General features: G+C 42.0%; 1 protein-coding gene across 3 annotated transcripts; it reads right to left on the bottom strand.

Moving 5' to 3' along the window:
* Positions 1-3,816: 3,816 nt before the first annotated feature.
* Positions 3,817-14,337, bottom strand: LOC117036551 (zinc finger protein with KRAB and SCAN domains 7-like). 3 transcript variants are annotated; one of them, XM_033131461.1, is made up of 4 exons: positions 14,266-14,337; positions 11,274-11,384; positions 9,073-9,156; positions 3,817-7,519 (listed from the first exon to the last, which is right to left on the bottom strand). In XM_033131461.1, exon 4 carries the CDS (start codon positions 7,503-7,505, stop codon positions 6,063-6,065), a length of 1,443 nt encoding a protein of 480 aa, XP_032987352.1. In that variant the 5' UTR covers positions 7,506-7,519; positions 9,073-9,156; positions 11,274-11,384; positions 14,266-14,337; the 3' UTR covers positions 3,817-6,062. The 3 variants fall into 3 exon arrangements, with proteins under 3 accessions (XP_032987352.1, XP_032987351.1, XP_032987354.1); XM_033131460.1 differs by lacking the exon at positions 9,073-9,156; XM_033131463.1 differs by lacking the exons at positions 9,073-9,156; positions 14,266-14,337 and adding an exon at positions 13,956-14,043.
* Between the last annotated feature and the right edge of the window lie 1,027 nt (positions 14,338-15,364).

The raw sequence follows: 15,364 nt of genomic DNA, 5'->3' as shown, positions 1-15,364 counted from the left end.
CCTGCCCTAGAGCTTAACAATTGAAAAACCCCCCTCCTTGCAGTTTGAGCTTGGAATGTCCCCTGTCCAGTTTCTTGCTTTAGATAATTACGCTGAAACTTGTGCAGGCTTATGATCACAGTACCCCTTGCTTGTGATGACAGTACCCCTTGCCCACTGATCACAATCTCTATGGCCTGGCATTCTTTCCAGGTTACTGTCATCACCACTCCTGGGTTGATGACCACATTGGAGAGCCGCATCGCCTGAGGGAAGACTCCATGCGGACCCCTGGAACACCACGTGGCCCCTGGAGGAATACCCAGATTTTCCCTGAAATATCCCAGGCTAGTCTGAGAATGTGAAGGCAGTTTTTGGAGGTGTTAACCCGCTGCCTTCTCAGACCACCGGTGCTCTGATAATAGAGGCTTATTCCATGACCCAACTCCTGTGTCAGTCTATGGGCGGAGCGGCGCAGGCAGCACGAGCCCCGGACTCGTCTGGCCTCTGGTTTCAAAAGTAACCTTATAATAACCAATCTACTTTTTTGCCTAGTATAACTTGTTTCTGTTCCCTTCTGCCTGTAAATCTCTTTGTTTGTATAGCATTTCAGAGTTCCATTCTATCTGCTAGACTGGATGTTCCCCAATTTATGAATCGCTGAATTTTAAATTTTAAAATATGAATTTTGTGAAGTCAGCAAGGTTTCAGTGAGTTTAGAGATTTGGGGTTTAATAATCCCATTAGTTCTTTCAACCTTGTCTGATAATTGAGGGTGATAAGGGACAGTGGTAATTCCAAGAAGTCTGCATGGTTTTACTTAAACCTCATATGATTCTCCCAATGAAGAGGGTGCTTCAGTCGCTAGATATTGTGGAGGGTATATCCCAAGTGGGAAACACATTTTCCAATAGTTCCTTTGCCACTGTGTCAGCCTTGAGGCAAGGGAAGGCTTCAACTGATCCAGAAAACCTACATACAATAACAAGAACATATTGGTAACCTGTACTAAGTGGGAGTAGAATGAAGTCTATTTGCAGGTACTCAAATGGTCCAGAGGAAGGTTTGAGGCATCTGGAAACAAAAAGTTTCTCCAAGATTATGAACCTGCAAGGTCAGATTGGTGGCAAACAGCTTTCACAATTTTATAGAAGTCTTCCCACCAATATTTATTTAGTTTGAGTCAGCAACAGCATGGTGGGTGACTGAATGCAAGAACCAGAAGATGGGATTTACCAGGAAGCTGGGGAGACCAAGCAGCCATCTTGGGTCTTCCATAGCCCTGAATTTACAACCACTGTTGGCCCACTGTGATTTCTCCAATTCAGGAGCAGACTGTTGCCATGTCTCAAGGACTTTGGGATGACAAAAAGCAGGCTGGCAACAAGGGGTCATGTTTTCAAAAGCAGAATGGACTTCATTCATATGTGCCACAACCCTGTGGATGGAAAAGGAGCCACATATTAAACCTGACAATCTCAGGAGACTGAAAATGACCACATAAGATGGCGTGAGCATAAAAAATTTCATAATGGGGCAGCCAGTTGGCTCCGTTGGTTAGAGCGCAGTGCTCATAACACCAAGGTTGCCAGTTCGATTCCCATTTGGGCCAGTGAGCTGCGCCCTCCACATTAAAAACGATGACTTGACTTGGAGTTGACGGGTCCTGGAAAAACAGTTCCTCAATAAAAATTTATAAAAATTTCATAACTAAGTGGGCCATGGCAGGAAGTTATATCTTTAACCAAAAGCGTCCTTCATAAAGTTAATCTGTGCCTCTAAGTGGGCCTGTCTATTGTCTTTTTGTACCTAAGACGACATCCTTGGAATGTCAGTAATCCCTTTTTCTGGACCAGAGCAAGACTGTACAGAATCCCTCATTATTATTCTTGTCCCTTAAGAGCTCTATGTGAACTATTAACTATCCTGTACCCATGTATGTAAAAGAAGTACCTGTCTCTCCAACTTACTTTTATCCAATCCCAGAGATTTTCCCACTTTCCTTTCTCCCACGTCCTTAATGTACCAACAATGGATTTCATGTAACCCTCCTCCTTTTATTCAATGTATAAAATAAGCTGCAAACCATTACACGGAACATTTTCTCAATCTGTTGAGATTTTGCTTCCTGGCCATTGTCAGTTTAGCTCAAATAAACTCATATAGCAGGGAGACTACAGTGATGGCTACGAAGAGAACACCAAGAGACTGAAGTATACTTCTGAGCCAGGGACCCCATGGACCAAACCAGTTCATATCAAATACAGAATGTACCTGAAGAAAGTATCAGTCTGTTTTAGCCAAGTGGCTTGGTTAATTTCTTATATTTGCAATAGTACTAGAGGTATCGATCCCGGTACAGCAAGAGGTATTTGCTATGGCACAGGCTCCTCCTTGCTCAGTGAGTAGGTATTTGAAAGCAATTGTATTATCTAAAACCACCTCAACAAGAAAGCCTAGCGACTTTTATTGTGCAGCTATGGCCTTGGTGGTAAACTCGGCAACAATTGCCAGAATAAGGAGCATTGTTACCTCATGCAATTGCTTTCCTACTTGCTTTAACATGCAATAACCGTTAAAGCAAGTAGGAAAAAGGCAAAAGGAATACAAGGTTTCCTATTGGAGATGAAGATTGATCAGTAATCTTGGGAGAGTTGTCCACCTCAAGACGTCCTCTGCTTCAGGGCAGATACCTCCTGCCCAGATCTAAAGTCAATTTTAACTTTAGATCTCCAGCTGGTGTGCAGGTCCAAGAGTCTGTAGGAGCCCTTTTTAATTGGGAGATATGGACCCAAGGTTCAAGGCACTAAAGTGTGGCTGTTGTAAGGAGAGATGAGGATCTGGTATGGTCCCTTTCGCTAAGGTTCAAGGGCAGTTTACTTGTTAGTGATTCCAAGTCAGAAGAGTGGGAGAAAGTTGGCAAGATTAGTTTGGAGAGTTGTAGCCAGATATCCAGAAAAATTTAGGATACACTCCAGTTTACAGGTAGATAAGAAAACCTCAAAGAACATGAATAGGACTAGAATCTCATATTCACAAGGGTATGTTATAGCTTTTCACTAAAACATAATTTTTCTCTTTACAGTTACTCCCATGTTTAGCAAAGACGATCACAATAAGACTAATTTGTTAGCAAAGTAACTCTAGTCTTATTAAACTTGGCTTATTTACATAAGTGCAACAATAACAGTGATTGACCATACAGTCATTTAAAAAGTCTGCTTTGTGAAACTTTTCATAAGGAAACTTAGATTGAACTTTTAAAAAGCCTCTTGAGGCTAGGAAGCCATGCCAAGGACTTGCCAGATGTTGCTGAAATACCAATAGATTTGGGTGAATTCTTCATTTCTTGAAGTTCCAAAATATCTTGATGTCCCTGGGGCTGCCAGGAAGTCTAGGAACCCTACAAGCAAGACAGCAGATTTTTCCAAGGGACTTTATCAGCTCCATAAAATCAACCTTAGTATCTTAAAACTATCTGGTCATATCTGATTTTATGCACATCATTTTTAAATATGACATTCCAAAGCCTTGGTAATATAACAAGTGTATCCAATGTGTTTTGTTACAAGGAGAACAGATTTTTAATGAATTTATGCAAACAACTAGTCCATAAAAATAAAAATACTTAGTAAGAGTTTCATAATTCTGGAGGGAACAAATAAGGAGAAAAATAGAAATGTTTTAATTCAGTCTACAAAGCTATAATTTACGAAATTGCTGTAAGTTATATATAGCTTAAAAGAAAAAAAAATTTCCTTAAATCTAGAAAACAAAGCCTTAAAGAACTAGCATGTTTCAAACAAAAAGTCATAAAAATTATAATTATCCTTATCAGTTCATTTAATCCCATGTTATTTATTCTTGTTCTCCTTGAATCCAATTTTTCCATTAGAGTTCTGAAGATTCATATCTAGTTTAGTTAAAGTGGTATTAAAGTTATCAGAAACCTGTATTCTAGAGTATGTGTCAGAGTCCTTTCATAAATCTCTCTGAAGATAAAGAAGTTCTGCAAAAGCATCAGAGTAAACAGTAACTGTCTATACATGACTAAAACACTTTTTAAAATTGCCATGGTTAGAGATCTGATAAGAGCTCACTTGATAAGAAAATTTAGTTCTTTGCCTGGCATACAATACCAACTAGACAAAGAGGATACTGACAAATTTCTATGCACTTCAAACAATTTTTGGATAGCTTATAATAGTAATATTTATCCATACACATGTAACCTAAGAATTATCATTTTTTATTTGACAATGCATCCCATGTAATTTTACATGCCAAATAAAGCTAATTAGTTTCACATCTCTTTTACTTTAGACCCCAACATACATTCTAACCATGTCTGAGCTGTCTGTCCCAGAATCACATCTAATTCTTATTTTCTTGAGCCTCAACACTTTTCCTTCTTCCATTGTCTCTGAGATATAAATCGCAGCTCACAAAATCCTCGTTTCTCCAGGTTCATACTTGACATTGTCCCTCTAACTTCTTTCTCCTCCTTTATCACAGTCGATCCTATGGTCCTGCTAAGAGGAAGGGGATGGACACCAGAGGCAAAGGTCCCCAACCCTGGGGCCCAACTGTAACAGTGAAAGAAAAAAGTTGTTCAAGCTTATGTCTGATACAGGACTAGAAAGAGAGGAAATACTCGGAAAAGATAGCCCAGAAAATAATTACAGTAATTAAGGGTACACTTCTCATCTTGAAATTAGATGGCAGTTGTAGGTAGACAGAACTAGTTGATAAGGAAATCAGACTATTTTGACTCTACTATCTTGCAACAAAACAGATCACTGTGAATTCCAATCTTCCAAGAATGCTTCTGAGACTTCTAATCAACTTTGCCACAGCCATGAAAGAAAGGTCTTCTTTGCAGTAAATTTTGAGGCAATTCTTAACTTGTTTACTTTGGCAGCAGGGTAGAGCCAGTTCAGCACTGGAGTCAGTGTGCAGGGAAAAGTGCTTATCAATGGGACACGACTGCCAACTCCAATACCTAGATACACACACACACACACACACACACACACACACACCCCAAAACTCAAACACAAATCCAAGAGCTCTTTGAGGTGGTGATAACAGTAGTAAGACTCCCAGGGGTACAAGTGAAAAATATGAATGTGGCATTTGTATGACATCCTATGGTATCCATCTTTAAAATTTTTGGTCCAGTGGTGGGAGGGGAGTTCATGCCCAGTTTAAAAATGGTTCAGTTGGAGAGTTGAGTTTTTAAAAATTATTTAACTAGTACAAATTATTATCTATCTGCAAACGAAAAACATACCACACCCAACTTCAAAGAGCCTACATTAAATTGGTATGAATGTATACACATGTGCATTAAGTTGACAGTAACAAGGCAATTTATTAGTTGTCAACTTAATGCATATGTGTATACATTCATACCAACAGTTAATTGCAGTTTAAAAACTAAACAATTGCAAAAACTACAATTACTTTGCACCAACCTAATAACTGCAAATTGTAGTACAGACTAATTCAAAATTTGAGGTCAAATCAATAGAGGTTTAGAAGGAATGAAGAAGCATTGCGAGAACAAGGTCTTTCACAAATGAGCTGGATCTTAAAAGGTTCTGATGGACAGAGATTAGCAAGCAGGAAGAAGAAAAGGTTTTCTAGTAGGGAACACAAATAATGAGGGTCTACATTAAAGGGGAAGTTTTAAAAGGGCCACAGCAAAGAGAAAGAAAATGAATCAGTCTTGGAGAATGACTTGATGAAATTGATGAAAAGGAGGAGGAATAGAAAAGAAATAATCTCTATCCTTGAGAACTACACAATCTGATTACAGGATGAATAACTAAGAAATGAGATTGATTTTAAATAGAAAAAAAAAGAGAAAAAAAGAAAAAAGGAAATCCTACAAGTAGATGAAATGTGCAGTCCTTACTTCTCCAACATTATTACTCCCTCTCCCACCTCCGTGACCCAGCAGACAGCATTTAGGGAATGGCCCACTTTGATTAAAGATCCCAAAAAAACAGCTTGAGCCTACGTCTTACAAAGAAAGCTTGATTCAAAGTTCCTTGCTCTCTGTCTTGAAAATATATGCATTAAGAAACTGAACGCGCCAGTCCTGAGTGCTTCTCTCCAGTGTGAGTTCGCTGGTGGTGATTAAAAGTGGAACGCTGACTGAAGGCTTTCCCACACTCAATACATTCATAGGGTTTTTCTCCAGTGTGCACTCTAAGGTGGACAGTGAGCTGTGAGCTGTCACTAAAGGCTTTCCCACAGTCATTACATTTATAGGGCTTCTCCCCAGTATGGGTTCTCTGATGTACCATAAGGCTAGAATTATGACTGAAGACCTTCCCACACTTATTACATTCGTAAGGTTTCTCACCAGTATGAATTCTCTGGTGTATAACGAGGTATGAGTTTTGATTGAAGGATTTCCCACACTCATTACATTTATAGGGCTTTTCACCTGTGTGAAGTCTCTGATGTCGAATAAGACTTTTACTCAGGCTGAATGCCTTACCACACTCACTACATTCAAAAGGTTTTTCTCCAGTATGAATTCGCTCATGGTCAGCAAGCTGAGAGTTCTGATTGAAGGCTTTCCCACACTCCTGACATTTGTAAGGTTTTTCCCCACTATGGAGGCGCTGATGTCGAATAAGACTTTTATTCCGACTGAAAGCCTTGCCACAGTCATTACACTCATAAGGCTTCTCCCCAGTATGGATTCTCTGATGGTCAATAAGATTTCTATTAGAACAGAAAGCTTTCCCACACTCATTACACTTGTAGGGTTTCTTGCCAGTGTGAAGTACCTGATGTCGGACAAGATTTTTATTCCGAGTAAAGGTTGCTCCACACTCATTGCATTCATACGGTTTCTCCCCTGTATGGGTTCTTTGATGGTCATAGAGTTTGGAACTCTCATTGAAAGCTTTTCCACATTCATTACATTTATATGGTTTCTCCCCATTGTGGAGTCGCTGGTGTTGAATGAGGTGGGAGCTGTGCCGATAGGTCTTCCCACACTTGCTGCATTCATAGGGCTTTTCCCCTGTGTGGATTCTGAGATGAACTATGAGCTGAGAGGTCTGCCTGAAGGTCTTACCACACTCATTACACTCATAGGGTTTCTCTCCAGTGTGGATTCTCTGATGGCCAATAAGGTGCGAACTCCAATTGAAAGCTTTGCCACATTCATCACATTGATAGAATTTCTGTGCCTTCAGAACTCCTTGACGTTCTGCAGGACTGGAGGGCAGATCTGGACGTTCTTCAAGTTCCTTATATTCATCACATCCATCTTTGGTGGATTTATTTTTATCCTCACATGTTCTTTCCAAGAAAGCACTTTCCAGTCGGCTCCCTTCCGCATCTGAGGGTTGCACTTCTAGCTTCTCTAAAGCATCTTCACAGGTATCTTCAGCTTCTGGTCTGCCAGGAGCCACCCCATAGAGGACTCCTGATGTCCCGTCAGAAGATGACTTTGATCCTTTAGAAATTTCCTGCTTTGGAGGCAACTCTGAACTCTCCATCCCAGTCTCCCCTGCTATCAAGAGAAAGAAGAAAACAGCTTTTACTCATTTCTTATTCTATTGCAGAAACAGAATACTTAGGAGTCCACGCACCTCAAAAAAAAACTTCACATTACAGGTGAGGAATGAGGTGACATCAAGAACAGGAGAGAAAATGAGAAATTACATTTTTCTTCATGAACAGAAATACAAAGAGCGGGAAGATGGCCGTAGATGAGGGTGGACAAAGAGCAATCAGGACAGACAGAGGTGGATCTACTACAACCAAGTGAGAAGGGTAATTGGAAGGCAAGTGTTTGAGAAGGATGTGATAGCCTGTTGACCCTAGACCTGGACCCAGGCAATCAGAGGCTCCTTACCCTCCTCCCCTGTCCTTGGAATGTTCAATCTACTTGCCTTCCCCAGGCTAGAAGCTTCCCAAGTATGCAGCCGGGAGACAGTAATGTGATGTTGAACCATCTGAAGAGTATATAAGGTGTGATTTAAAAATACAGTAAATAGTTAAATAAAAAAAAATTTACAGTAAAAGACATTGCCATTAATCCACATCAAAATACTCCCCCTTGCTTTAAACACACTTATCCCATCGTGCTTGTCACTTTCTGAAGCAGTTCTGGAAGTCCTCTTTCGTGAGTGTCTTTAGTTGCACTGTCATGGCTGCTTTAACATCCTGAATCATTTTGACTTTGGGGAAGAGCCAGAAGTCACATGGTGCCACATATGTTGAATAAAGTAGAAGAGAACACACTATAATGTTTTCATTTGACAGAAATTGCCCTATACCAGAAGTAGTGTATGACACAGAGCATTGTCATAATAGAGGATGAAACCATTTGCCCATATGTTAATGTGTTGTTCGTGATCCATGATTTATGGCACACTTTTTAAAACACATCTTCTCTCAACTGTAGCTCATACCCAAATGACTGAACCGAACAAGTTGACACTTGTCACACACTGCTACTAAGGTTCGACGTGCCACTTCCTGTATTGAAGATCCCTGCCTTTCCATTGGATGGCACTCAGCAGCAGCGTTCCCCATATTTTTTTATCACAACGGAAAGGCTCCATGTCACACATCACTTCTGGCACGGCAATTTCTGTCAAATAAAAACATTATAGTATGTCCTCATCCACCTTATTCACTGGATCTGGCACCGTGCGACTTCTGGCTCTTCCCCAAAGTCAAAATGACCACGAAAGGTAAACGTTTTGAATCGATTAAGGATATCATGGCAGCCATTAAAGCGCAACTAAGACACTCACAAAAGAGGACTTCCAGAACTGCTTCAGAAAGTGGAAAGAACTATGGGATAAGTGTATTCTAAGCGAGGGGGAATATTTCGAGGGGGATTAATGGCAACGTGACTTTTACTGTAAACATTTATTTTTTATTTAAACATTCACCGTATTGTTTGATCACACCTTATACGTGACTGGACCTAGTTAAGGCCTCTACTTAAACTTTTAGGGTAATGGGGGGCAGATGCAAAGATCTAATCATCCTGAAGCCACCCAAGACAAGCCTCCTATATAAGTTCCTCTGCTTCTTAAACATGCCACCTACCATCTGGAGTGGTCTGCCTCTTTCTTCAGTCATTTTTTCACCTCCGTGTATACGGGCCAGTTTAGCATTTCACCCAGGAATCTCCTGAGGTTATAAACCAACACCAACAAACCAGATTGTAAATAATGGTAGGATCTTGCAGAAGTAATTTAGATGTTATTTCTCCTTAGTAAAATTATAAACTCTAACGTCCTTTCGAATGATTACATTGAATGCTTCTGTGGTTCTCAGCAAAAATGTTAGGCAAGAGTGAGCAATGCCAAATACCTCAAACATGAACGTTGAAGGGAGAATTACATTATGAAGGTATGATTAGGAAAAACGTGTAAAAAAGAAGTGATTCCGGGACAACAGGAAAGTACCAGGATTTTCAGAAGCTATAGGTTTAAAAATTCTGGGGAAAGTAATGAAGGGGAGAACAGAATTCTGAAAGTGAGGATCCTCTAGATCCTGGAGCTCTGGACTGGTAGGAGACAGTAGGGCACTCCTGTAAAAATTAAGAAGCGCTTCAGTAATTTAAAATATAAATCAAAATACGTCTTTGGCATCTTGATAATCTGAAATTATAAGGACTGAGAAGTTGAATATGGGTTATTGAATTCTAGAATTTTTTAACACCAAAGCTGGGAGAAGGCAGGGCAATCATACTTATAGCTAAACACAAAAATCTTGGTTCCTTTCAATCACATCTAAAACAAGGCTACAAATCATCATGCTACTTTAGAATGTGGAAGTTGCAGATTTCTGAATCCCTGACTCCTGCGCCCACCCTCTCCAGAGTAGGCTACTGTCCTAGACTTGTCAATCACACAACCTATCATGACAACAGCACCTTCAAGGAAGCTGCCCTGCTCCAGTCTTTCCTGAAGGGGAAGCTGAGGCAACCATGCTGTGTGCAAAGTACGCAGCCCATCCCATGATGGACCACAGGTGACTGGACCAGGGCCAGGCAATACACCCAAGTGTACGTTTTCTGTAGGTTAGACATCGGCCCCTGCTGTGGCCAGGGCCAAAGTTCTGCCCAAACAGACATGATATTTCACTGCTGAACCACCCTCGGAGTCCCTGTCTAAGGAAACTCGGAACAGGAAGTAGGGCAACGTGAAGGAAACTATAAGTAAAAGCTCGAGATGAAACGATGCATGGAGAGAAGCCAAGCCACTAGGAGCCACAGCGAGCAGGAAGCGTGAGGTACAGAAAGTCTAATCTAGTTCAATTCAGCTATGAGCGGCCAAAAGATTCAGAGTAAAGAGAACGGGTAGCAGTGGGAGGACAAAACAGATATGCAGGGAGCAGCTGTGTGACATTCCCAGTACAAGGACGTGTAAACATTCGTTTCCTTATATTGCTCAGGCTCCCAGGTTCCCCAGTCTCAAGAGGCCCTGCTTCTCCAAGTCTGGTCCAGCCAGTTGGTTTGTTCAGGGTTCCCACTCCTTTAGCCTTGTTGTAAGTAACATAGCTCATACTTACGATAAGGTGAGCGGCTGTCTGTTCCTTACAACTACAGATTCTAACAAAACCACCCTGCCTCAACAAACATGAAAATGAGGGTGACTGCCTGGGAATACAACCAAGGATTCCAGTCTTCGAAGAAAGGGCGAGCCCAGCCTCTGCAACCATGAACATGGGTAAACCTAAACACCTCCTGGCCCTTTCAAACTCAGAATGAAAGACCCAGAGCACAGGAAAGAGGTGGGGCCAGTGAGCTGAACCTGCCCGGTTCAATTCAGGTATCCTAATGCAGCAGGGTCCTCCCTGTCCCAACTAGCTTTTGAGGACAGAAGAAAAGCTTCATTCATCAACTTGTTAACATTCTACCACAGCTGTGAGCCCCTGGGGCCCTGGAAACAACCTCAGCTGGATCAGACCTCTTCTCCCAGACCTTCATACCTTAACCCTTTCTCATTCCACAATGAAAATGACTTTGAGAAGACCAGGGAAAATCCCAAGCAGTCCACTGGGCATTTTCCAGGGACATTTTCTTCTGTTTGTTATTTTGCTTCTTCAATTCATATGCAATGTCATTTTGTTTGTTTGCTTTCCTTTTAAAGTCCCCATCAAATAGTCCCTTATTCTCTGGTTTGTCCCACCAGTGTGAGGGTACATAGGTTTATTTTATACACTGAGCAAACATTTTATACAATAAGCAAACAAGAAAGACTGCTTCCAGTCCATATTTTAAATGTTAAAATAATACTTACACAAATATGTCAATTAAGAAATAAGCTCAAACTCAGTGCCCAAAACTTGGCTTCTAAATACCATCTTCCAGTAAACGGAACCAGGAGTCTTTGGAGAAGTGGTTGCCAGAGCTGGGGAGAGAAGATACAAGATGAGTATTCTGTGGTGCCAGAGTGTCAGGGAAAGACACACAATAAATATGGAAGCACTTGAAGAGCAAGCAGGAGCCAACCGCAGAGAGCTCCCAATGCCCAAAGCTACAATGATTTAAGCAACAGAATAAACAACAACAGCACTGCATTATAGGCCAAAGAATTAATGACACATTCAACTCAGACACAGATATAATAAAAAAACAAAACAGGAAGAAGGCACAACTCTTCCTCACAAACAATTCCAGTTAATAAATGTAGAAAGAACCACAGAAATGAAAGTCACCATTAATAGCTGCTGCAGGCAAGATCCATCAAGGAATGCAAATTGGTGCGTGAAAGTTAAGGAGAAACAGGATATTTCTATGCAATATCTCAAAGTATAGTTCCCCCAAACACTTACTAATTACAAGAGAAAGACAGTAAGTATCGTTACAGTGGTGAAACCTGGCAGGCACCATGGGATCAAGATCAATCTCATCAGTAATAAGACAGAACGGCATCATCCTCAATCAAGCAGGAGAAAACATAACAAAACCATACTGACGGTCATTCTAAAAACACTACTACGAAATACTTCAGAAGTATCAATGTCACGAAAAACAGGAAAAGACTGAGGGAGGCACTGCCACAGATTGAAGGAGGTAAGGAGACACGACAATTAAAGGAAATGAAGAATTCTACACTGGATCCTGGAACACAAAAGCTCATTAGACAGAAACTCACGAACTCTGATTAAACTCAGAAGTTTAATCAATCTCATTGTACCACTGTAAATTTCTTAGATTTGATGACTGTACTATAGTTATGCAAGGTACTAACTTTAGGCAAACTGGGTAAAGGGTATAAGGGAACTCTGTACAGTTCTGAAACCCTCTCTATGTCTACACTTATTCAAAATAAAAAGGTTTGAAATTGAAAACGTTTCAGTTGTTATCCCTTTTTTCTGATTTATTTCCATCTTTGCGATTTAGGATTAACTCAGCAATCAAGGACACTAAATACAGTCAATATTTAGATAAGAATCTCCTCCGATTGGGATTCATTCTTTCATTAATATAACAGGTGTGTGAGGACAACTACTACGAAACAGGCACTAAAGTCACAGCAGTGAATACAGCACACAAAACCCACTGCCTGGAGGACCTTATGGGAAGACAATGAAATAAAACACGCAGTATGTCAGACCAGGACAGGTGCTGCGTATGTAGTAAATAAAACAAGGAAGGAGGAGAAGAAGACGTCTAAGATCAGGGCGGGAACGTGTAAGCTCAAAACTTCAGTCCTATGGAGCGCGTCCTCATGAAGCAGCTCTTTCCAAGAGTTTCTGATATAAAAACTCTGGAGCCTGCAGGATGGAGTTATGTTTACTATGCTTTCTTCAGTTTTACTCTCAAGCAACTCTCTGACATACACGAATACCTCCTGGAGACCAGGAGCCACAGAAAACTTAACGGTGCAACACAGTATTTTGGATGCTTTTGTCAGTTCCCCTTTTAAGCACATAGTGAGGTTTATCTTCAAAACACTCCCATCCTTTCAGCTTAAGTTAGGATTACTTATTTAACCCAAATTTGTCTGCCTTTCTTCAGCATTAACATAACAGCAAGAGCAGCTTCACTGGTCAGTCCCAGAATATGCACATACCCACGTGTCTGTAACAGATGGAAGTTCCCTAAAACCCTTCATCAAAACTTGGCTAAAAGCACTGCTTGTCATTTCCTTGCAAAATAACCAACTAGTGGGAATGAGTCGTCACTTTTGAACTACAAATGGTTTGAAACCAAATGATGTTCTTTCCTGGCTACCACTTTTAACTTAGGAAGGAGACTATTTTTGATTTCTTAGGCCTGTGCAAGTCAGAAGACAGTACAGTGGCTTTAGGTTAGAGATGCACCTTATGTTTAAAAAACTGCATTTTTCATCCTACTCTTTAATTTTGAAACCAGACAAGCACCGTAATAAACAAGACTTTGCTATTTTTCTTCACAAACGGCGCTTGTTGAGCATTTACAGCCTCATGTACTGTGTACTATGGGAAATTAACAAAATGTTTTCTTTTAATTGTACTTTCAAAAATGTCTTGGTCGTGTCCTAAGGCTAGCACTAAAATTAACCAGTGTATGAACAAATACGGTCTGCAAATTAAAAGTATTATAATTTTCAAAACAGCAGGGTATAAATGTACTTAATGCCACTGATTTAGACACTTTAAAATGGATAAAATGATAAAATGTTTAGTTATCTATGGTAAATGTTATGTGCATTTTATCACAATACCCAAAAGTTTTCTAAAAGCATTATTATACGAATATCAGATCATTATGTTGTAGACCTGAAACTGTTATATGTCGATTATACCTCAATAAGGAATGAATTTTAAAATAAATAAAATATATGAAAAAAATACATGTTTATAAAACAATATGATCCCGTTCGTATAACCATGTATATACATGTATATAAGTTTGCATAATTACACACAAACTTTAAAATTTTAGCAAGACTCCTGACGGAAACATTTGCCGATTGCAGTTTTACTTTTCTTACCCTCACCGGAGTCACCGAATCGTCTGTAATGAGTAGTTTGTTTGCATAATCCGGAGAAGAGCGAAAGCCAGGGAACCGTTCCTCCCCGTTCCCTCCGCGGCGCGTCGCAGGCGGCGAAGCGCCCCAGATGCGCCCTCCCGGCGGCGGGGAGGCAACCCCGGGCCGGGCCAGCCCGCCGCCGGCGCCGCCTCCAGGCCCCTCACCGCCGCGCCCACCCCGACGTGGCCAGGCGCGGTCGCTGCCCTCCCGCAACCCTGCGCCGGCCCAGCAGCCCCCGGCCCCCCCACCCCCAGTGCCCCGGACTACTCACCCCTCTCCAGGCCCCGACCGTCAGACACTCAGCTCCCCCTCCGTCCCGCGCCTCTCTTGCCACACGACCCGGTTGCGCACGCGCGTTGCCTCCCCGGGCCTCGGCGGCCTCTCTAGGAACTTTGGAGGGCCCACGTCTTGGCTTGTCCGGGTTCCAGGGCAGTGCGGGCCCTCCCAGGGCCACCCGCGGGCACTTGCCCAATACACACTCCCTCTGCCGCTGGACGTCTGCCCTCCACTCTCTGATACCCATTGGAGCCCCAGAGCTCTATCAGCCTTGGCCTGTTTTCCCACTTCCCTCCCAAGTTGTGTGCGCCCTGTTGCCCTTGGGTCCTCCCTACCCCCAGCGAAGACTAGGATCCAAAGCCTGGGGTCAAAATAGAGACCAGTAGAGGCTGTTTTCCAGGACTTTTTTCCCCATCCTCACCACAACTCGCGTTACTGGCTCATTCCCAGTCACAGGCACACAACACTTGACCTTCCCACACCTGCAGCTGTTTACTCCCATGGGTGAGGTTTAACCAGGCTTTCGGAGTGAGTGAACAGCAATGCTGCTCGCTGATACAGGTTATCCTGAAGGAGCGGGTTGGTGGATGGATAGGCTTGAAGAAGAGCTGAAGCAGCATCAGGACACTTCCCAGCCTCTGTGGGAACAAATGTCTTTTAGCAACAGCACCAAAGAACCTGGAGGGTGTGGAGCCAATGCCATAAAGTGTGCCTGTTGTCATTGCCAAAGCATGCTACAAGCTGCTGTGCAAGGAGCCAGGTAGCCGTTCTGGTTACCCTCTGGTATATGTTTTCTAGTGGCAGGCCCCAGCGTCTTGCCAACTGATCTTTCAGTAGGAAGGATGCCCTTCTGTACCCTGAGGTTCTCTGCTCCACCCATGTGAACCACCCCAATGCCCCATCACCAAAGACGGAAACAGAGACTACAGCCTGGCAACAGAGTGATGGTGATGAGGTGGAGAAACCAATGGCACATTCAAACAGGGTGACTGAGAAGGATTCAAGGGGCGATTTACAAAAGGCGTAAGGGTTAAAGAAACACGACATGTGGTGGTAGAGAACCCCAGAGCTAGCTATAGCTATTGAAAGCTAAC

This window comes from Rhinolophus ferrumequinum, chromosome 17 (genome assembly GCF_004115265.2).
Source record: "Rhinolophus ferrumequinum isolate MPI-CBG mRhiFer1 chromosome 17, mRhiFer1_v1.p, whole genome shotgun sequence".
Lineage (NCBI taxonomy): Eukaryota > Metazoa > Chordata > Mammalia > Chiroptera > Rhinolophidae > Rhinolophus > Rhinolophus ferrumequinum.
This window is presented reverse-complemented; position numbering and strand designations above follow the sequence as displayed.